The 23885-nt window shown below is 39.9% G+C and overlaps 1 protein-coding gene and 1 long non-coding RNA gene across 3 annotated transcripts in view; one reads left to right on the plus strand and one right to left on the minus strand.

Moving 5' to 3' along the window:
- The window catches only part of LOC131457330 (zeta-sarcoglycan-like), a 42062-nt gene that overhangs the window by 17702 nt on the left and 475 nt on the right, over positions 1 to 23885 (minus strand). For both annotated transcript variants that reach the window (XM_058626307.1, XM_058626306.1), the window contains exons 2-3: positions 12730 to 12924; positions 7463 to 7564 (exon numbers count right to left, since the gene is read on the minus strand). In XM_058626307.1, coding sequence (XP_058482290.1) covers positions 7463 to 7564; positions 12730 to 12924 — 297 coding nt within the window. The remainder of the gene's footprint in view (positions 1 to 7462; positions 7565 to 12729; positions 12925 to 23885) is intronic.
- Positions 1670 to 23885, plus strand: LOC131457332 (uncharacterized). The gene is made up of 3 exons (XR_009240000.1): positions 1670 to 1843; positions 20233 to 20692; positions 20855 to 23885. It is a non-coding gene; the product is annotated as an uncharacterized LOC131457332 (long non-coding RNA).

Below are 23885 nucleotides of genomic sequence, written 5' to 3' on the forward strand. Positions count from 1 at the left end.
AAACACAGCAAGGTGAATGTTTTGTTTTGTGACATGCAGTGCTCATGAGGTTACAGTTCAACACCTGACTGGAATGGGAACAAGGTATTGTCTTGTTTTACGTGTTTTATATTCCTTACATGTTTAAAATGGATAGCAAAGAAGTGTCTGTGCTTTGTTTAAGTCATATCACTATTAGCTTTGACAGTATGTTATGCTAGTTTTGTGTAGGTGCACTCTTAATTTTAGCTTAGCCTTGTAGGCCTACTGCATGATTGCGTATTGTTAATTAACTTAATTTGTTTGTTTTATATACCTGTAAGAGCTTATTTTATTTTGTTATTTGTCTTTTAGCCCTTTGGTGTTTTCTGAAAAAAAAGGTGAGTGAACCTGTGTTCAAATAAGACTTAAGGTTGAGCATGAATGAAAGCCTTTAGAAACATCAGTACACTTCACCATAATCTGGCTGGGGTTTGCTACAGTGTCTCAGTTTTAACTGGACAGCTGCTTTAATCTTAAAAAGTCCTGGTCAGCAGCTTAAAATAAGTCAATAATTCCCTCTCCTTTCAGCTGTGTTTTGGTCTCCTCTAACTCCTGGGAAATCTGGCTCTTTAGCTGCTTAATGCTCCCGTATGTCCACCAGCTGTGTGGTGCTGGGCAGGTGCACTGTCTCTTTGTTATCGCTGCCAGCTGCATCTAAAAATGACATTACGTGTCAGCCAACACGATAAAAGCGTGGGCTATAAATTCAAAACAGTCTGTGTGTGGGTTCATCACTCTAAGTGACTATTAAAATTAATCATTTAACAACTTTGGTTAATATATAAAAATATTGATCAATGCAGCTTTGATGCTGTTAATTATCATGACACACCGCCATCTATAGTGTATGTCTTTTGTAGGGATGGTGTCCTCCATTTTGGTCTCTCCTGATCAGGAAGGTCACTACTGTCAACACAGTTCACACATGTCAGGGTTCAATGAAGCTGTCGGGTGCATGTAAGGAATATTTGATAGAAAGTCATAAAATGTCTATGATATATCATCAGAAATTAAGGAAGCTAACCCAGTTTATTCACAATATAAATGTTCATTCATGGCCACAAACACTGTTTGTGTTTTGGATTGTTGTGCTTCGCCCACCACCCACCCAATAACACAGCTCGTAGCACTGCGACACCTGGGTTGCAAGCAGAGCAGTGAGAAATGCTGAATGTTACCAAACCTAAAAAAAACATCGCTTTTGTTTTCATAAATGTGTAAAAGCAAAACAAGTGTCTTAAAATATAGAGGGCTGAAAGTGGAGAGGAAATTAAAGACAGACATGCCAGGGTTTTGATCATTTTCTCCTTGACAGTGAAGCGTCAGCCAAGGTTAGCCCCTATTTCACTCTCACACAAATTTTGTCAGTGAATATTTAATGTATTTAATGTTTTTATAGTCCATTATTGTCACCTCGTCATCTCCTCATGTGATATTTCTCAGCAGCTACAGACAGTGGGACAGTTATTTACTGTACCTGCATGAACACAGTGCAATGCCAGGTCCTTGTTTTCATGTTTTAGACAATTTAACAAACCATGTAGAGTGCGTTTTGAATTGGAATTGCAGAAGTAAAAGTAGAACTTTTAAATATCTTCAATATTCAGTTAAACTCCGCTGAGCTGACAATTGTGCTGTGATGGCTCTTATAGATTCGCATGCCTTTTCTAAAGAAGAATCAGAGGAGATTTTTTTGAAGGTTGTGTGGTGTAACTTTGCAGAAGTCATCTGCTTCATTTTCATTCCCTGTCTGCTCCTCCACAATAGAAATGCACACCATGAACTGAGAAGTTCTCCGGGACACACGGCGTCATGGAAAAATGTGAGTTCTCAACTTGAAGTATCCCTTTTAAGAGTTTATAGCTCTTTAACGGTTTCCTGAGGGGCCGTTACTGAAACGCCGTTGCTCTCCTCAACACTTCAGCGGGGTTACATAAAACCGTTTTAGTTGCCGTGCCTGTTGAGGAAGGTCAAGTGCAGACCAGAGTGAATGCACATAAAAATGTAGCTTGTTGTTGTAGGTGCACTGAGCCCCATCAGACTGACAAATGACCACAGCTGCTTTTAAGGAAAGGATGCTTTCCTGCATACAATCACTAACATCACAGCCTTGAGTAAGAGCACAACACAGTGCTTCAATGAAACCGTCAGAGCCTCCTGTCTCTCTGTGAGTGTTAAATATTTAAACCACAGATCAAGAGGGTTTAACTGTAATCCTAAGCAAATATTTGCATAAAAACATTTGACTTTTAATTACAGTTGTGTTTTACCAGAAGCTAATTTGCATTCTGAGCTGAACAAGTAAACATAATTTAAAAAAAAAACAAAGTTGAAAAGGTACGCTTATTATTCCTTAATGTCCTCCTTCAAATATCAAATCTTCCATGCAAAGGCAGGGTACAGGCATTTTTGGAACGCGTGTTTTAATAGTTTTCATATTAAAAGCCCTTGTTTTTCCAGTGTAAAGCAGATGGCTCCATTAAATTGAATCCTGCAAACTGAAGGATGTTCAGATTTTTAAGACCCTGATACAACAAGCGTTTAGAGTTAAATGGTTTCAGACCTCATCTGCTTGAATCCAGGCGATTACAATCAACTCCATTATGTTCATCCAAGGCAAGTACGTGAGAGTGAGTGAGGAAGATGTTTCAGTCCAACAATAACCGACCTGCATCGGATGCTATTTATAGATCAGTCTCCAGAGACGATAATGAGAGCCAACAGTCTGAACAGGAGAGATGTGATTAACTGTATCTGTCCTGCCTCATTTCACATTCAGTGACGTTGCATATTTAACAATGATGATGTCAACAGGTTTTTATAGATTTGTTTTATTTTGAAACTTTGACGTCAGCAGTGTCGTCACTGACTAGGGTGAACGTTTGCAATATGACTGGATGTTTGAAACGAAACCCGGGTGAATTATTATTATTATTCTGCTGATCATGAGCAGAAATCACAGCCACTGTGCTTCTCTGGTTTCTCTGCTTCTCTTTTGTGTTCACATACTGTTTCCATCTTTAGAATTCAACCATGTTCTGTCAATGTATTGCTTCAATTAAGTGATGATAGATTAAACTGTTCTAAGGCTGCAACGATGATTTGAATAATCAATTAATTATTATTAATTAAGACTAATCATTAACTATTTTGATAATCGATTAATCAGGTTTAGTGTTGAGTTTGACAAGTTTTCTGATTTACAGTTTGTTAAATGTGAATATTTTCTGGTTTCTTTTCTCCATATCACAAAGAAGCATTAAAACTGAGTTATTTTTGTGGGCAAAACAAGACATTTGAAAAGGTCATCATTTCTAGGTTTGATAAACAGTGATCGATATTTTATTAACATTTTCTGATGTTTTACTGTAAAACTGTACTATTATCAAGATTTTTATACTCTAAAAATGATCCTGCCTGTGGATATTTAAATGTTTCTGCTTCTGTAAGAAATCAGAGAGAATGAATACTTTTGGTTTGTGCACTGTAGAGGGCACAATATTTTGAAGTTTGGAAGAAACCAATGTTATTTTTGGCATGTCAATATTTTTTTTAATTGAGTTAATATATAGTAAAGCAAGAAGAGTGGAAACACATATGAATGTCGGCTCAGGAAATAGAATTAAGAAGAGAAAATTGTACAGTAAGAAACAGTCTAGAAAATAGTTAATAGATTAATTCATGACTAAAATAACCATGTGTCACAGCTGTTTATTTTCCTCTGAGCAAGTTCATCTAATTTGTAAAGTCACTAAGTTCCAAAGCAGTAAAACCAACAGATCTGACTGGACCCCACTACTATTGATCATATATTCTTGCTCAGTGTTCTGAGAAAGAATATAAACAGCGTGTTCAAATAAATAAGACAAAATATTATATTTGTGGAAAAACTGACAAAACAGAAGGAAAGTCTGCATGGGTTTACACGTTTTTTCAAATATTTGTAAGAATACATATTGTAGATTATAGAGCGATTACAAATTTGGAAAGGGACAATGCACAAGTAACAAAAGAAGAAGAAACAAGTTTGACAGAAATGATAATGGTAAAATGGAATGATTTTCTAGTGGTTTGGCACAAACAATTTAGCCTTTATTCCAGTTTTGCCAGAAACCAACAGCATCAGCCACGAAAACAGATCACGGGCAAACCTGACAAGTATTTGTTTTCTTCTTCCATTATCATGTTCGAAATTCACGTCATATGAAAGTGAAAGGGTTAATAACTGCCTGCTCACACGGTATTACTAACACTGTGAATGAAATAGTTCTGTCGGAAAGGAGAGATTTCCAGCATGACACATTTTTCAAAAAGCCTGAAATTACAGTCGCTGTGTTGCTTTCAGCTGGGTGAACTTTCTAGTGTCAAACTGACTTTTCATGCCTGAAATTATAGAATCGTTTTGGCTCTCGCAGGTGTAACTGGAGCTGTTGTGTGCTAATCATGGTCTTGAAATACAAAAAGTAAATATTTGACATTAAACTCTTTCTGGGGAATCTTTTTTTAATGGTTTTTTAATTGGGCTTTTTTTTTTTCTGCCAAAACCATTTGAAATGTCATGTGTGCCGAGCTGTCTGTGGAGGCTGACAGCTGCATTGATGGATAGGGAGATTGATAGATAGAAATACATAGGTAAAGCCTGCAGGGCAAGGGTAAAACAAAAAAAAAAATATATACAAATTATTTCATAGGCTGTGACAGACAGGTCAGTACAGGTTTGACTAAAACCTGCAGCAAAATTCACATTGAAACAGTCACACTGTCCAATTTACATTTGGACCTTCAGTCAGAAGCATCACACAATAATACCTGTAATTTCATATGTAAATCAAATAGTGGGGCTTTAATTTAAATTTTTAATTAAATTGGTTTTGTGTTTGACATCAACTCTTCACTATAAATGTCACATGCCAGAGGCAGAATGTCATCATATATGTTATTAATCAATCATCTTGTCTTATTTTTTCAGACATTACATGCAAATTATTACCAATTCGCAGGAGCTACAACAAACTGGATACATGACATTTACACATAATCCTAGAAAGTTCATGGTGCACAGAGACAGACATACTGTATCTCTGACCGTCTGAACGAATAAGACGTGTGTTACCGTTCTGTCTCTTATTAAGCATTTAAATGTTAATGTTCACCAGCTCATCTGTCGGCTGTTTGGAGAAATTGGAAACAGCTGGAAATGAAGCTGGTGGGAGATGAGTGGATCAAAGTCGTCCAGGTGTGACATAAATATATTTTAATCTATCACATAACAAAAATTCAGTATTGCATCACAATAGGAACAGAAACATTTCAAACACCCAACCCCGATCAAGGTAAACCATGATGTTAAATGCTTCTCTGTATATTGTTATGTATAACAAGACATACTTTTCAATAGTGAGTATAATTAAAATTTGTTCAGAATTATTCAGAAATAATAACTAACACATCATTCACCTGCAAAGCCTAATTACTTTGCCCGTTTTCCTTTGTAGGTGTTACTGGTTATTTATATTCTTTTCACAGCATATTTTGTTTGTAGTATAATGTGTGATGTCCAAATGGCAAGTCTATGGTCTCAGTCTGCTGATGTGTTTGTGATTATTTGCATAAAGTGGATGTGCGTTGTGTTCAAATGAGTCTCAGACAGTAGAATGCAATTTTCATAGGCGAGACTCAGGCGGAGCTTATATGTTTTGTTGTGCTTTAAGCGTAGATACTGAGACACATATTCAATGTTGTTATCTGTTTCCTGTCACTTCTTGGCTCAGTAGTTTAGTTTTGTAACAAAACAACCTTTCAGTTTATGGACTTTGTGATAAACAGAATCCTTTTTCCCTTTCTTTTTTTTATGATTTATTTTAGCTTAGACATAATTGATAGCGCATTGATAAATAAGGAGGAAATATGGAACACAGATAAGTCCAAAATTAACTAATAATACTGAAGTATGGTCACCTACAATGGAGTATAATACAGAGATAATTCAGATAAAGTTCATTTTTATATTTTTATATTTTGGCTTGTGTGGACTGGCTCTAGTGCAAGGTGTATTTGTAATACCACCAGCTCTCATTTAACAACATGACACTGAAAGTGCTGTTTTCAGGGGGTACTGGATTGGAATTTGCTGCCAATTTCACTGCCAAATAAACACAGCGGGAGCTATTTCCTCTTGGTATTTACAGATTAAAGCTTCAGCCGTTGATGAAGAACTGAAGCGCCTTTGAGTTTGGCTACTTGATTGTAAAGCAGCTTGGACTTTGAACATAAAAAAAAAACATAGTATACTTAACTGTTAGATATTTGTGGTGTCTTACAGTGGTCATTGCTGTTTGCGGTAATGGCTCATTGATCAATAGTGGTTATCGGACTGAGGAACAGCTTTGTGCACTGTGGTGTGAACTCATTGGCTAACCATAATCCCTGCTCTTGCAGTGCTTGACATATTTCCTCAGGTGAGAAATATTGAGTGACCCACAGAGATTTTTGTCCTGCAAATATCTCTGGTGCCGGTAGATAAGGGTGCCACTGCCCAGGCTGTCTGTAAAACAAGACAGTAAAAATGTCCGCAGTTGGTATTGCACTGGGAGATGAAATATTGGCTTTGTCCAATGTTGGGCTTGTGTGTCTGCTGCGGCCTTGAGGTGTCTGTTACTGAGGTGTCTGTTACTGCTAAGCGCACCAATGTTTTATTTAAATCAACATTTAGCTCAGAGTGGAACATCAAAGTGGGAGAGTGGGCATTTCCAAATCTGCTGTGGCAAATTGCGCTCACTAGCGGCCCGACTTCTCCATCGACAGCCCCTTAAAAATTCAAATTTACATGGAATCCCGGCTTTGATAGCTTGAAATTGCTTTCTGCACCATGCCTAATCACTGAAAAGGGGGATGATCCAGCAGAGCACCGTGTGATTCGTGTGGGAGAAGGATATTTGGATCAACTTTGCGCTGGAGCTGTGTTGGTTAATCTACTAAACATCAAAGAGGAGGAAGTGGAGGGGGGGGGGATTTATAATATGGGCTTGATTCAAAATCCACCAAGGGGACGCTGGTCCCTCTGTAATCGTCTGTAATCTCCTATAGGGTTGCATGTGTCCTGAGTAGAAACGAGAGGCAGCCTATTACCCATTTCCTGTTGATGGGAAACCCTGATAGTGCAGTGCTGTGGGATGACAGGAAATGAGGAAGGCGATGAAGAGAAGGAGCTGTTGACAGAGTTTAATCTTTTCTATCCAGGCGCAACTATGAAGTAACATTGATCATCAAGTCTGAGGGAAGTGGGCCTTGTTGGTAATGAACCGATCACTACTTCTTGAAATCTGAAGGCTGAATATCAGTTCATCTGCAGCCTTGGAGAGACATTTCTCATCATCGTATCTGAGTTGATGGTATTTTTTCAGAGCTGCTGAATACTGATAAACATGCAATTGGAACTTACCTGTCTGGACTGGATCTCTTTCACATAGAGTGGCAGGAGAAACTCAGAGATTCCTTCCAGGTGAATCCCATCCTGGTTCAAATGGAGGTTTCCCATTCCGTCCTGAAATGTAATCATGATCATCAGGAATTGATTTTCTTGCATTTACTAAAAACTGTAGCATGCGACTTTTAAATATCTAAACAAATGTCTTTATTAGATTCAAAACATTGTTAAATAAGTTCACACAATGCCGATTGGATCAGTGTCTCAGTGTAGCAGAGGTTATGCACTGTAGCTTTCAACGATTTTCAAGATTTACTGCGAACCCATAATGTGCTGCATTACACAGAGCCGGAGCTGGCACATGCCAGGCAGCACTGCTGAGTGACAGGCAAGAAGTAGGACCTGACATCGAGGTGACAATGCCACAGACACTCAGCTGTGTCCGTGTGACAGGCTGCAAGCAGTGGGAGGCAAAGTGAGGCGAGTCAAGCTAATGTGGCAAGCGTGGACGTAAACGCTGACGAGATTGAAATGATAAAAGGCAGAAAAAGATTTATTATACCTCTACAAATCTGCACGACTTGGCTTAGTCCTATTGTGAATGTTACCATAATCATTATTATTAGAGGCTGTCATTCTAGTGGCAGTTTTTCTTATGTTTTTCAAGCTCTTGCTAAAAACATGAACACAACAACATAATAATAGTTAATTCACTCAATTCCTGTTTTAGTGCCACAGCAATCACTGGCCTTGTGTTACCTCACATATGGCCGGCAAGACTTTTATTTAACTTAGTGAAAACAGAAAAAGTGTAACACTACGGAGGATATTTAAGTCTCACATTAGATGGGTGGGTGTATTATTATTATTTTTTTTTACCTCTGGTCCAAAAAGTGGTAGTTTTTCATTTATTTGTAAATTAGCTGTCACTGCGGGCATCAAATCTATGTGGTGTTTGATTTAACTTTCAGTGCAATGTATTCTGCAGGAGATTAGCTCATAAGTAAGTGTAATTGCAATTTAAAGCTGCAGTGCGTAACTTTTGGCAAGCTTCCTGCGCATTGCTGCGGTTAGATGCCTTATAATGAGCTCTCTATAAATCATTTTATCTTTAGTGGGAACCTCATGCTGCATTAGTGTATGTAACAAAAATCTCCAGCCAATAAATCTCACCCCAACAATCCTGTCTGTCAGCTTCTCTCATCCGATCTCTCTTCAGTAATAGCCCATTGGCTAACACTCAAAATATAAAATACAAAGGGGAATGTCAACTTGCCAAGAGTGTTTAAAGGCGACATAGAATGTTTGTATCACACATATATGTTAGTTATGGAGGTCTACTTACATATATTAACTTGTTTTCATGGTTAAAATCCTCCTAATCGCTGCAAACGAGCCGAACAAAATATCTCCTCACTGACGCTCTCGTCAGCCGCGCTGTTTCTGTGTTGTGATTGGCCAGCCAACGAGAGCTTTCCTACTGTACTGTGATTGGCCAGGTACCTGGAAGTGACGTAATAGATAGGCCAGCTCTCAGATACACAGCTCCCCCTTCTGGCACGGTGGATGCTCTGCATCTCAGCAGCTACAACGAGAGTAGTTCTTCTTCTTCTGCGGTTGAACGTACGCAACCGGATGTGCCCGGACTAGTGCCCGCACCGGGAGGCGCTACGGTGGTGAGAGGAGTGGTGAGGATTTCTGATGACGACATCAAACTACGGAAGTGCCGATCCGCTTCGCAGAGCCCAGGAAAACAATACAACACTATTTTCTCAGCAGTGGCTGAACTGTTTGTTCTGAAGCTTTAGGGTTTCATAAACGAGGTAATGACGCAGATACACACACAAACGCAGCGTTAATTGGAGCTTCCGGTCTATGTGGGCTTTAAAATGAGGTGCAATTCTGAAACTTTGTGGCGTGTCTTTCATCTTTTACTTATCCAGGACCTGATTTTGGTGGTAGATCAACAACATCGACACTTCTCTATTTTTGCAGAATTTCTACTCCAGATAAGTCGTCCACATTACTGTGGTGTTTTAGAGCCCCAAAAATTGATTAGTTTAAATGCAGTGATATTTGCTGGTCTTTGAAGCAGGGGCAATTATGTAAAAATTAAACAAGGAAATGCTATAATAGTGTTTGTATGTACAGTGTATAATATGTATAAACAGAAATGGTTTATATCCCCAAACAACACGCAATGGGCTGTTAGTTGTTTCTGACATTTACTCGCGAACTCGACATGGGACTGAGAGTGAAACCTTTGGTATTGTGTATATTTCCACAATGCTATCAAACAAAAAGTGGTTCTGCTTTTCAGACAGTTCCTCCAATCATCATGCATCAGCCCAGCGTCTGCACCATCCCACTGCTCCATTGATTCCCAGACACGCTGAGCTTCCCTGGAAGGGATGATTTTCCAGCATTTATCCAATCAGTGTCTCACTCACCACGGTGGAAAAGAACTTCTGTGCGGTCTCACAGATATCAATTGAAGCTGAGGTTGTACTGTGCTGCTGTGGGAATGTATGAGAAGAAACTCGTGTCAGGCGATTTGTGATAAACAGCTGATCGTGAACGCACTAGTCTTGTAGTTGATCGCATTCTAGCGCACTTTTAGTAATGAAATGTGAATACAACAGTACATATTTCATTTTTTTAATTGCCTCTGTTCAAATACGCTGCTGACTCCATTTTTGTTTGAAAACTTGTGGGCAGTGTTTTAGCTGAGACGAGCAAAAATGGAGACCCTTGGATATGGTGACACAGTTGTCCACATTCACTTCCTGTTTGGTTTTTATCAGCCACGATTATAGTCGCTCATCATATGACCTACTTCCCACAAGAAAACAAATGACTCCAGTGTAGAAAGCAACGTCTGAGGACGTCAGTGGACTTGGACTGACTGAGTCATCATGTTCCAGTCGTATCTTTTGTTAACTATGGATTTTTCAGTTTGATGTAGAGGAATTTTGTTTTTTGCATTTTCATGTGGATGAAGATGTTTTTTCAGAACTTGCCATGTGTGGACAGGATTATTTTTAAAACTGGAAGAGGAAAACCTTTGTTTTCCAAAAAATACCCGCCTGCATATTGATGAAGCCTAACTTTGGAGGAAAATAAGTGTATGACTGACCAGGCTACAATTGGCAAAGTAAAAGTTCAGGGGCAGCTCTGCAGAGAAGGGTGAACAAATGGACTCCGTGGGGGGGGCATAACAGATAATTACAGACAGCAGCAGGTGACAGAAGTGATGAGGGACGGACAGGAGGACAAAGAGGAGAGGAGGGACGGACAGGAGGACAAAGAGGAGAGGAGGGAGGGACAGTGTGCACTTGTCATTCCTGTACTGAAGTCAAGGTGATACAGTGGGTGGACAGAGATGAGCATGTGCTGCGGTCAGTCAGACGAGTAGGTGGGAGGGCAGGAGAGCGTTGCTACAGTCTAGTGTTGATGAGTTGACAGCCTGGATCAGCATCAGTGGCAGAAATAAACCGGAGGTGAACGGACGTGCTTTGGTTTGTGGGGCTTAATAGAAAGACACTGACGACATAACTGTCATAAATGGCAAACAGAGGAAGAGGAATTTGTTTAATCAATGACATGAATCTGCCTCTTCGCCACTTTGCTTTACAACTATCATCACAATATCTTTCATCCTTGGCTGCATAGATTGACTTTTCCACCCCTTGTGAATCAGGGTTTTCATTTTTATGTTTGGCTTTTTCCTCTTGAGTATCATATTGGCTGTCGGAACATGTGTTTCAAAACCGTAATGCATAACATTTAAATATAAACAAACATCCATTAGATTCAAACCACTGTCAAATGAGTTCCCACAATGATGATTAAGGCCATCAGCGCCACAAGGCTCTTACAGTGTTTTTTCAGTATAATGGTGTTTATATCTAATTTCCATGCTGAAAACACAAAGGCATTTGATTTTATGTCAAGACAAACGAGGCCACAGCAACAATTACGCTCGTAAATCGAGACACAAAACACACACACCCACGAAAAGATTCAGAACTGAATTCTACTGCTTAGGAAAGTTTGTTCGCTCTGCATTTTGATGGGATGAATGCTTCTTACCCTGCCCACCCCTGCACTACTGGTGTATGCACACAAATGCTCTGTCGAGCAAGTATTGCTCGACAGAGCCTGTTTTAAGATATAGAACTCCTCATACAAATATTGTTAGAGTTCCTGTTCATGAAGAGCAAATAAAGGCGGAACAATAATAATAAAAACAACGAATCACCTGACGTTACTCACTGCAGCTTTAAGATGGAATTTCTTAGAACCTCTGTAGTTTGAAGCTGCATCATTGTCAAAAAACGAGTGATTTTCAGGCTGTAGCCATCATCAGGTTTTGTGTGTGGTGTCCTCTGATAGATGGTCGTATACCTGTCTTACCTGAAATGATGAGTCAGTAAATTTTGACGTTGCTTGTGACAGGAAGAACGAGAGGTGTTATTTCTCCAGTAGGCTTTTCATAAATACAGCATGTAGTAGCTGATAAGAAAGTGAATGTATCGCCTATAAACAAGGGTGTAGTTTAGTTTGTGTTTTCTTATTGAGTCCTGAGCGATGGGGAGCAGTGAAGTACATTTTCTAGAGCGACACCAACACCACTGATAAGGTCTTTTACTCCTGACACAGATTGATGGGAAGCAAAGCAGTGGAGGAGTGATCGCAATAGTCGGAGGTCAAATTGTCACAGAGAGGATGCTGCCACTGGGAGTTTGTTGACAAAATGGTAAATTGTGTGCATTGTCCCTGAAAATGTCACAGGAGCTTGCAGCATCTGTCTGTTTGGTTTTGGTCTGAGATTAACACATTCTGTGTCACTCAATTCAGCAGCCACGTCTCTTCTAATTCTTTATCAAATTCAGCTGAGATAAAGCTCACAACATGCGGGGTGGTGCCTGTGGAACATTCTAATGGGCATGTGTAAATAAAGTCGTTCCAGCTCTTTGGCTAATCAGCAGAGAGGAGAGTCCGTAGGGAAGCCTGAACTAATAGTCAGAGGTTCAACTGGGAGGCTGCATAACAGGCAGTCTGAGATAAATAAGAACCTTTTTGATCTGTGAATCATGCAAATCTACTTTTGTGAAGTCCCAGAATAAAACATTTAATTTGGAAAGTGAGCATAATAGGTCCCCTTTAATATGTTTCAGACCATTAAGCCAATAATCTCAACAGTTAAAATCCAGCCTCATAACCTCACTTTCCCAACTGAGTCAGCCTCATTTTGGACAATGCTCCACTGTAGTACTCACCATAGAGAAATTCATGACTTTTATGATCCACACTGTGAGGGCCAGGTTAACTATCATGGTGACCAGGAGCAGCAGCAGAAAGAAATAGAGGCATCGTTTCCTCCAACCATAAAGGCCCACTGGGTAGACGGCATCATAGCCCGGTCGCTGGAGATGGAGGGACTGGGACGCAAGGATAAACTGCTCCTGGGTAATCTGGAAAACAGAGAGACACACAGGAGCCTTTATGTTAGCAGACTGCCAAGGACATATTCAGTTCACAGAAGCAATCATGTATTGTAAGAGGTTATTATCTTACAAGCACCACTAAAAAGGGCTCTGAGCTGTGGCATGGCAGTGTTATTTCACAGTTTAAAAAAAAGTAGTGCTGTTACAAGTGCAGAAGGTGAAGCCACATCGCGAGCGTAAGCATGGGCACAGGCTGAACTGTTTATGCTTGGCAGTTAAACTGACAGTGAGGGGCATTTGTATCTGTGATGCACCTTGAACAAAAAATTCAGAATATGGGGTGCAGATTTGTTTCAAGGAAATTTCTGAGTTATTTTAATATTCTGGCATGTTATATCTGGGTATAGCCAGCTATAAAAAAACAGAATTGGTAGCAGAGTAATCCGCCAAGCTGTGTGCAGAAAACAAGGTCTTTTGGGGAAATGTATTTTATTAGGAGAGAAACCATGGCAGTGGCAGCAAAATAGTGCCACTTCTGTTGCTTCTCCGCTACAGTAAACCATGAGTTATTGATTACAAATTAGAAATAATTATTGACTAATCATGGTGATTCATTTAAGTTTCACTATTTGGCAAGTTGTTTGATATTCCTCAAAATCCTTTCTTTTCATTAATGGTCTTTTCAATGTACATTCAATTTTCATGAATGTAGTAGTAATATCAGCTTTGTTCTACTTGGTGACATTTTGTCAAACTGGATCTGTTTTCAGAGAGAAAGCCATGATTGACAGCTTCCTGCAGCCGTTGTAGTGTTACTGCTCATCAGCCTTTTCATGGGGTAAATATTTCACCTCCCGCAGACACTAAGAAGGCGACATGAGCCTGCAGTAAACACAGTGAAAGATGTTAAGCTAATGGAGACAGTTGCCACGGCAGTCAGTCCACAACTATGTCAAAGGAGAGTCTTTCACATTATGAAAGAGAAAAACAGGAGGTAAATTATGGGGATGCCAGAAAATGTTCTCCACTCTGGCTGAGAAACTAAGTGCCCGCCCGCCACAGCAGAGCTGCTGCATGAACGCTCTGATCTGAGATCAGAGAGGATGTTGCCTGTCAAGCGTGGTTGTCCGGGCCGGGACTAGCGGTTGCTGTTCTCCAGTCGATTGTGACCGTGAGTTGACAGTGTGAAACTCCACATCACAGACCGTGGTGTTGGTGGAGTCCTGAAATGTTCTGCTGCTGGGATGAATTTACAGTGAGGCGAGCTCGCCACCACACAATCTTACATAGATGATGAATAAAGCTTGTGCAAACCAAGATAATATTTACGGCAGCAGCAACAGCAGAATGTTGCGTCTTTTTCTTTTTTCAAGGTCCTGTGTGGAAGAATCAGAAAGTATGTTTACATGCACGGTTTAATTGAGCGAAGCCGTAGTCCAACTAAGACAGGCAGTCGGACAACTTGCCGAGCCCGAGTATACAGTATATAGGAGAAAATTGATATTTTGGCTGTGTACATCCGACTCAGCTTCCGTAGGTGGCGCTGTATCTCTCTATTAGCTAGACCGTGGAGGAAATTGTGGTCCATGCTCAGAACGCCAAGACTAAGCACACGCACGAGTAATCTGACTATAAATCACATTATCCAGGTATGTTAGTCCAACTAAGACTTGATTTTAGTTGGACTAACACCTACATGTCAAATGTCCATCTGGCTTCTTTTAACCATAAAAGGGCCATGCAATCTACTGCATGTTAAAATAATGTATTAACAATTTAAAATTATAAAAAAAAAGTTTTATTTCGAAAAAAAACCCCACTGTAGTTGAACATGAACACCAGATTGTGTGTGTTAAATTTGAAATTTGAACAGTATAACTAACATTTGTTTGAGTCTTTGTCTCAATGTCCAAAAACAGGCCAAAAAATTGATAATATGTACAGATTTTTTCCAATAGCACAAACAGTTGCGTAATTGCGGTAATGCAAAGTGTGCTTGCGCAAATGTGTTGTCTGCGATACGCTTGGTGTTAAAGGGTTACCATGCAAGTAAACACACTGACTGACATTCTATGGTGAGACTGCAGATTGTAACAAATGGAGGTCTCCTCCATCATCCTTCCCTTCTTCAAATGCATCAGGGAACTAGTGGCATTAACATACTAACAGGAACTTCTTCATTTACATACAGTAGTAGGCTTCAGTTCCAAAACGTTAACTGCACACGGATGGTTTGTCCATTCAGACACATATAAAGGGCTCATTCCAAGGCCAGGGTCATACTTCTCATGTTCCACAATCTGCAGAGCACTGTGAGGTAAATCACTAGATGCATCATTTGTTCCCTTAGGGAAATAGGTTTGCAGCAGTAAACACTAGGCATTTCCACACACCGAAAATAACATTAAATCACAACTAGGGCTGCAACTAACAATTATTTTCATTATCGATTCATCTGTCAATTATTTTCTAGATTCATTAAGTACTTGTACAAGTACATATCTTCAATGTATGCCTGTAAACCTTTCTAAATGCTGCACACTGGACCGTTCACCTTATGAATACATCCACTGGAGTGACAATGCTTCATAGCACCAGCACAGAATCCTTTAAAATGCATGAACACACGATCATGGTTGACACACCTGTGCAAAGTTGAGACCCCGGGAGTGATATGAATGCATAACTTAAATAAAGAACCTATGTCCCACGTGCTTTATTCACACTAACAGGTGCCATTGGTATGTTTTCAGGACAGACTCGGTTAATGAGGCAGAGCGAGCGCAGACTCTTTAGCTCGGCAAATAAAGACTTTTGTTTACTTGTTGTTTAATGAACAGCCAAGACATTTATTTATTCTTGTTGTAATAAATCAATATCTCTCATTTCAGTGATTATGAAAGTACAGAATGTGAATCCAGTTCAGTAAAATTCTGTGTGTATCATCTGGTTTTACGCTAGTGCCAGAATTAGGTTTATGACCTTCAGGCTGTCCAGCAATTCACAGAAACACTTCCCCAAAGCAGAAGGATTTATTTGGTTGCTACAGCTCGGCAAATTATTCTTCGAGTGTGATAGTAGATTGAATGTTTGAGTCACTTGACAGGTGAAGTAGTCAAATTTTCTCTCGTTCCAGCTCCTTGAATATAATGATTTATTGTCATGTGTGATAGTGAGGGGAAATATCTTTGAGCTGTGGTCTGTAAGGTTGGACAAAACTATAACTGAATTCTGGTTCTGGAGAATAACACTTGTTTTACTGATTTCTGACATTTGTAAACAACTGTTATTAATGTGTTGCAAGGGAAAATGCTCAATACAATTACGATGAACCCTTAAAGCAAGACGGCCTGCTCAGACGAATACTCCAAAAAAATATTCTCAACAAGTTATCATCAACATTTTTCTGGTGGATTATATGAAATACAAACTGCTTTAAAAAATGTGTGTATATATACATATGTATATGTACATATATGTATATATATACACATATGTGTGTATATAGATATACATATGTGTGTGTATATATATATATACATACAGTATATATGCAAGGCTTTTATAACCACATTCTTCCCATTATTGACTGTTGCTCTGAAAATTACCTGCACTTGTCCTGGACAATCTCTAAAGTAGCCAAGAACTCTGTCACCACCTCACAACTTAATCCACTCTTTTAAGTGACTGCTTCCTTGGACAAACAGCTAAGGTCACATCTGCAGGTTGGTGGCAGATGCCTCACAAATGCCTGCTGCAAATACAAATGACCCATATCACTGTCCTAAAATGTCAGTGATTCCAATTTAACCAGGGACGGAGCAAAGGGGCAGCAGCATTATGAGAGGTGCTTACTCTGAGGCTGAATTTAAACTCCCTGTGGAGTGTCACAGTCTCACATTTTTACAACTTTCCACAACTATCCACAACTATATGGTGCGTGTGAGGAGTTAAACCGTAAACTCGATCATCTACAAAACATTTAAGACTGGGGGTGACAATAAAAACTTGCAAATATATAAAGTATGGAGCAAAAAAAGCAAAACACCAGCCCTAACAAGCACCCATCTATTAGCCTATAGCCTTGGCCCTGCTGGACAGATATGTTCATTTTCAATGTACTGTTGCTAGGGGGAAACTTCAGCACTTGCAATTTCCATGGCAACCAGGTGTTCTCAACGCGGGTGTATCCTGTGATTGCTTTGCAAGAGACTTAATGCATACAGTAAATCACCCTGGTCGAGTCAGGCCTCCTGAAGCTTGGTTATTCACAGAGCAAGAGGACGAGTGCACAGCACCTATTGTTTTGTCACTCTGTCATTTCAGCATGCTGGTCACAGCTGACTCTCAGAAACATGCTGGACTGGACTGATCGAGATGTCAAACAGCCACTGCTGTGAGCAACTACTCTGACTTTTAAGAAACAAAGTATTGATTACAAGGCAAGCTGCACAGGCATATCACACTATGTTGGATCCCATTCATCAGTTGATGTCAGATGTAGTCGGCCTAACAGTTGCTTCTGAATATGCAAACTCATTATAAAGCAATGCAGCTGCTGAAAAAGTGAAGAAGTCCACACTTGAGGTCATATCTGCACTAAAACTTCACAGTGAAGAAATCTACACTTTTAATGCATCAACAAGGAAAACCATGTTGATAATCAGTAGTGGTTAGTTGGAGGTCACCGCAGGGACAGATGACCATGTAAAACTGATAACTGTGAAACAACTGACAATAAACTGGAGAAATCTCTCACAGACAATATAATTATTATAAACTAAGAACAGTTCCAGCAACCGAACCACAAAATCAAATGTTTCCATGGATGAAGATGCGTCTAAAATAACTTCATATTAAAACAAAGGTCTCACATTTGCAGCCACCAGTTTTTGATATTTATTATACATTAATTTTGCTTCATAAATGTGTTTTTTAATGGAGCTATGTATCATTCTGTATACATAACAAACACTTTTATTTTAAAATCTGTGAAATACTATCACAATTGTTATTGCAATCAATCATGACTGAATATCGTGATATCATTTTAATCTTCAGATCAGAGTTTCTAGTCTTGATCAGACTAGAAAGTATCACAAGCAGAAATATGACAAACAGAAATAGTTTTACGGTATTTGTTAACTATTTGCCATATCCCGTGGCTAGTTGATAACAAACAGAAAGTTTTCGTGTAGTTACAACCTGAACATTTTGCAATCCAAACTGTGTTTATGTGAAATGTTTTTAACAGCTCCATATTATCAATACGTTTGTGTTTTTAAATGACATGTCTCAGCTAAACCATTCAACTGTTAAACTTGCTACCTCGGCTAATGTTAACAAAGTCATGTTAGCTAACATTGAGCTAAGTCAAAACTGTTTTGCTCAGTTGAGAATTCCTCTTAATGTGTACACATATATACATTTTTTACAAAAGTAAAAGCCCACTTTTAACCAACAGGTAACTAAAAAATAAAGATAAAACACAGAAATGTAGTGAATGCTACACAAGCTGTGTGGTACACTCTTCTCTTGTAATTGAACTAGGATGCATTACTTAAAACAAGCATACCTATCTATCACATTAGCAAAGTGTAAGTAAGATTCATTCGCACAATGTCTATATAATCAATCATATTTCCTGCTAATCCTGCCTGAACACATTTTTGTCACGGTTGTGATGTAGGACTAGGGTTGCCAACCATTCCTTATAATAAGGAATAGTTCTGTATTTGAAAGATAAAAGACATGTTCTTTATTGAACAGATACGGAACACACTTCAAGTCAGTGCAAAACCAGAACAAAAAAATTACTGATCAGTCCACTAATGGAATCGCAATTTGTATTAGGGAAAATAAAACCCTCCTCCAGCTGTGTATCCAGCAGAAATGGCCCAATGAAAGGTATTTTCCGATTCTCTGTGTGTCCTGTGTATTGTAAAAGTAAACTCAAGAATGGACAATAGCAAAAATATGGACGTGAGTGGGAAAATGGATATTTGTGGGTGGAATGCATGAGGGTTAACGACTACAGGGCAAATTGCAAATTGTCTGTCGTCGTGTTCTCTCTGTTGGACACAGAGGAGTCTGTGATCTCAAACTGCACTTAAGAGTGCAGAGAACACAGGGAGAGGGAGCCCTCTCAAAGTCGAAGTATATACATTAGTAAATATAAAGTTCAAGTTTGCCCAGAGAAGATCATTTTTGTGACCACATTTTTATTAAAGAATTGGACATCAAATTACAATTTTACATAACAAGTGAACAAGAAAAGAATGAGGTCATTGACTTGTCACAAAAATATGCATATGACTGAAATAAAAACATATTTAAGAAAAAATCTAAACCAAAATAAAACAAACCCTGACAAAGGCAACAGTAAAGATTTGTATTAAAATGTTTTCACTCCTGAAATAGTATTTATTTATGTTTATTTGAAATGCAATTATCTAGAAGTTGGCAACCCTATCTAGGACCCAAGTGCAGGACAACTCAGGGCAACAAAGGCAGACTCAAGGAAAAGTAAAGCAGAACGGAACAGAGCAAAGCTAAGGGCACAGGGGTTAAGTTAAAAAAAACAAAAATGTTCAAGATCAATACCATGGGGGGAACAGGACACAAGGAATAAACCAGAAGCATAACAGCAAAACGTGATGGATCATGATGGTTTGTTACCTTTCAAAAAGTGGGGCGTGGTATAAAAAGTTTGGGAAACTTTGCTGTGGTGCACCATTTTAAAATGATGGCTGGTTAAACTCACTATATTACCGCATATATTGACATCATCTACTGCTGCTTTACTTCAGGGAGGCACTACAGGTGAGTGAGGCTAAACGCTTGAGGATTTTTTTTCCCTAATCACACCCTGGCCGTTTCACCAGATGAATGCGGTGTTACTGGGCCTGTGTTGTATCACTGTGCGGAAAACAAAATTCCACTGAAGTTGGTCCTCTAGCTCATACATGAACAAACATTATTGGAAAAATCAAACCCTCGATCACTGAAAAAAAAAAAAGGCCAGAGCAGTCATCTATCACCCTGCTTCTCAACAACCAACAAACATGGTTCTGAGATTTACCAGGTGCTAGAGATGGTTTACCTCCTACAGTCCTGATTACATGTAGTTTCTATTAATAGAAGACCAACACCTACACAGCAACTTGCCTCTTAAAGGTACAATATGCAGTAAACACTGCTGTCTCTGTAGAACATGCACTAAACTCAAAAGGTCCTTGTGGATTTCCTGTGTTACCATATTCACGTTAATATGTACCTTGTACTAACTTCATCAATCCCTTTTTAAGTTTGTGCTCTTTCTGTTTTTTGCTTCAGGGAGCTGAGGGTTGGGGTCTCCTCTGAGCTTTTCACTACTGAAGCATCCAGCCAAAGCCAGCAATTACCCAGCAGTCCCTGCACCCCCAGTGCCAGCAAGCCTCATCTTCACCAATTAGCGTAGAGGGTGATCTTCTACGTGCTGTTTTGATCAAACAGTGAGATGCTGCAGAGGCTGCAAAATGTGTCTGAGGAGCTGCTAATGAAAGAATACAAGACACTATTAATTCTTGATAATGTTAATCAGCAAATCGGCGAGTGCTCTCTGTCTTTTTCTCTCTCTCTCACTCAGCAGTGCCACAGGAGTCCCACAGGCGTCCACGCCTCAGCAGGAGTTACGAAAACACTGGAGACGCACTAATGACTGCAAAGCTACACACCCGTCCCGCGTTATGAACCGGGCACAATTGCTGAGGCAGCAGCAGTGGGGAAAAAACAAATTGGCACAATCACACTGCAGGTCTGACATACAGTATTAAAGCACCTGTTTATTTAGGCTCTGTGGGCTTTTGACAGAAAGCCCAATCAAACAGACAGGCGCCTGAATTCATGCCTGTAGCCTTGAGAAGCCAATTATATTTCTCAAAATGTGCAACACTACGTATTGATGTAACCATTTCAGATGCTGTTGATGTGACAATCAAGCATGAGGGCGAGGGCGCTGCTGTCGATCGACGCTCCACTTGGACGCAAGATCCAATTTTGGTGGCTGCATCATCTCTGCTGGAGTTACAATAGCGGCAGAGCTCGTCGATGGCTTCAACGCCGGTGGAGCGGTTGCCCTTTCTGTGTGGATGCTTCCCTCAGCTGAAGGTAACAAGGTATGACTCAAGTGAAAGTACAAGAGCTACAGGGATCAAAGATCTCCAACAAGTCTGGCCCGATGAAAGGTCAGGGCTGTTCAATCAGAGTGAACAGCGAACTGAGCCTCAACATCACAGACGTGTTTGAGGGGGAGATTTCAAAGAGAATTTCCTTTGCCTCTTAAATCTGCTTTTGAGGACACTTTCATAAAAAAATGAACGCACTTTTGTAGCACACAAATGATCAACAAACCTCTGACCTTTGCATCACTTATTAAAGGTACAGTGCATCAAATGTTGCCACATTTGTTGGTGAAGTTCCCAGTATGGACTTTTTCATGTCCAATACCGATATCTCAAACTCGAGTATCTGTCGATACCAATATCAGTCTGATACAGTCATTTAAGCTGTTAACAACACATTTGTGCCATTTGTAGAACAAATATTCTTCTCCCGTTAAGCAGAAATAAACAGCCCAAAAGATGACTCAGCTAAAATGCTATATAATGCTGCTTTTTATTTACCTTTTTACAGTTACACAGTGGACTGTGCGATGTATGGAGGATTTTTAGATTGTATACGATTTTAAATCTTTATCTCTCCAATATGTGATCCAGTGATTTTGACCAGTATCCGACCAATATCATATCAGCTCCTCCCTTGTTCCGAGTGTGTTGGAGAAACTATGCAGCCTTCAGTTATATAATATATATATAATATATTAAAATAATTGTCCTAGATTTTACACACTGGACCTTTAAAATTGAGAGGTGTTTTTTGTGAAGTTTCAGAAGTTTCACAGCTCTTTCTCTGGTGTTGACGATGGCTCTTGCAGCACTGGGGGAGAGAGTTAACAAACCGCTGATGTAAACTGACACACACACACACACTTCTCTGCCCCACACTCCTCTAACTTTTCCTTGCTAATCCCTAGAAAATCCTTCAGAGAGTCAACGTGGGGCCATTTTGGACAGCTTCTCCCCATAGGTGTCATTTGCATTAATTGGTGAAATGCACAGGGGAAGTGTGGCTGAACACAGACAGCATTATTCACAGAAACACTGCTAGAAGGAATTCTAAATGAAGAGCATTTCCCTTCTGTGATTCGGGAATATTGTCACACTTTACAGTCATTTTCATTAAATCAAAAAAAAAAAAAAAGAGTCACAACTGACATTTAACATGAGGAATTAGCTGAAAGTGACCATGCCTGCAAATTGCCTATGTTATGTGCTGAATCAGCTCAGAGTGAGTGGAGCAGCACTGATTTCCCAACTGTCTGTGTGTCTGTGTGTGTGCGTGTGTGTGTGTGTGTACACTTGCATTGACTCTTAAGAACCTTTCTGACATATACACTGACCTTGTTTGGTCCAGTCATCCTCAGGGAGACCAAAAACCTGGTTTCTGATGAGGCAGAACCTCTTTTATGAGAAGTTAGTTACGCTTAGGGTTAGGCATTAGTGAGGGATGAGGCTTTGTTTAGGCTGTCCAAATGAATGGGAGGCAGTGCAGGGTCCTTAAAGGATAGCTGCGTGAAACTGAGTGTGTGTGTGTGTGTGTTACCTCTTTATGACCTTTTCTGGTATAGACACTGCCCTTGTCAGGAGCAGTAATCCTCATCTGTGGCTCTGGTTTCGGTTAAATCTAAGATGTTAGCTGCTGAGTCCTGACTGAATGTTACCTTTGCTCTCGTCTTTGTGTGTTTCTTATTCCTTGGTGATCTATGATGACCTTTGTATGTGTCAATGAATGTGTTTGGAAAGATGTGAGAGAGTGTGTGTGTGTTTGTGTGTGTGTGTGTGTGTGTGTGTGTGTGAAGCACAGTGTGTTTATTGTGCATGACAAATGCTACACACATAGAGTTTGATTGATTGATGTAATTTGTGGTTAGATTAAGGTCAGTGTTCGGCATGAACTGTTTATGGTGAAGGTTAGAGATGAGGTTATATTTTTCTGACTGACTGGGAATCAGTGAAGAGTTCTAACATGTGCATGCGTCTATGTGTGTGTGTGTGTGTATACTTGTCTCTGTTACCTCTTAAGGACCTTTTCTGGTACAAACACTGATGGAGACCAACCAGCCTGGTCCTAATGAGGCAGAGCCTCACTCCTGAGGATCCAGTTGAAGATAGGTTTAAGATTTGACTTGTGGTTATAGGTTAAGGCTAGGATGAGGAATGAGGTTTTGGTTCTTTGTCTAAATATATGGAAGTCAGTGCAGAGTCTCGCGTGTAGACTTGAGTGTACAGCCGAACAGAGGCTCTTCTGTGTGGATTTTCTGAAAGCCAGCAGCTCTTTTGCACACACTGACTGCAGCACAGTGACGAGATGCACATACTGTACCCAGAGGTTAATGCCCCCACCACCACTACTCCATCCCCTCATCCCTCACCCCCCATGCTAGACTAGAATGATAATGAAATACCACGCAGGCAGAATATTCATAGGCTGTCACATTACTGTGATTCTTGGAGAGGATGGTTGTGGATGGTGGGTGGGAGGTGTGTGTGTGTGTGTGTGCGTGTGTGTGTGTGTGTGTGTGTGTGTGTGTGTGTGTGTGTGTGTGTGTGTTCGGGGGGGATACATGCATACAATATGAGCTACAGTGCAGAAGGGAGATAGTGAACTCCAGGCGGAGAACTCCTGATGTGTTTGAGCGCAGGTCACTGGTTATTAATCATGATGTTCCTGCCTGCAGAGGAAAAAATGCAACCGCTGCAAGACTGAAAGAGTGAGCAGACACTTTCCATTCATCTTTCATTAGCTGAGATTTTCTTTAATGAAGCAGCTGACGCACCTGTTGCAGATGGAAACTTGATTTTTTTTTAGGCATATTAATAAAACAATAA

Source organism: Solea solea, chromosome 3 (genome assembly GCF_958295425.1).
Source record: "Solea solea chromosome 3, fSolSol10.1, whole genome shotgun sequence".
Taxonomy (NCBI): domain Eukaryota; kingdom Metazoa; phylum Chordata; class Actinopteri; order Pleuronectiformes; family Soleidae; genus Solea; species Solea solea.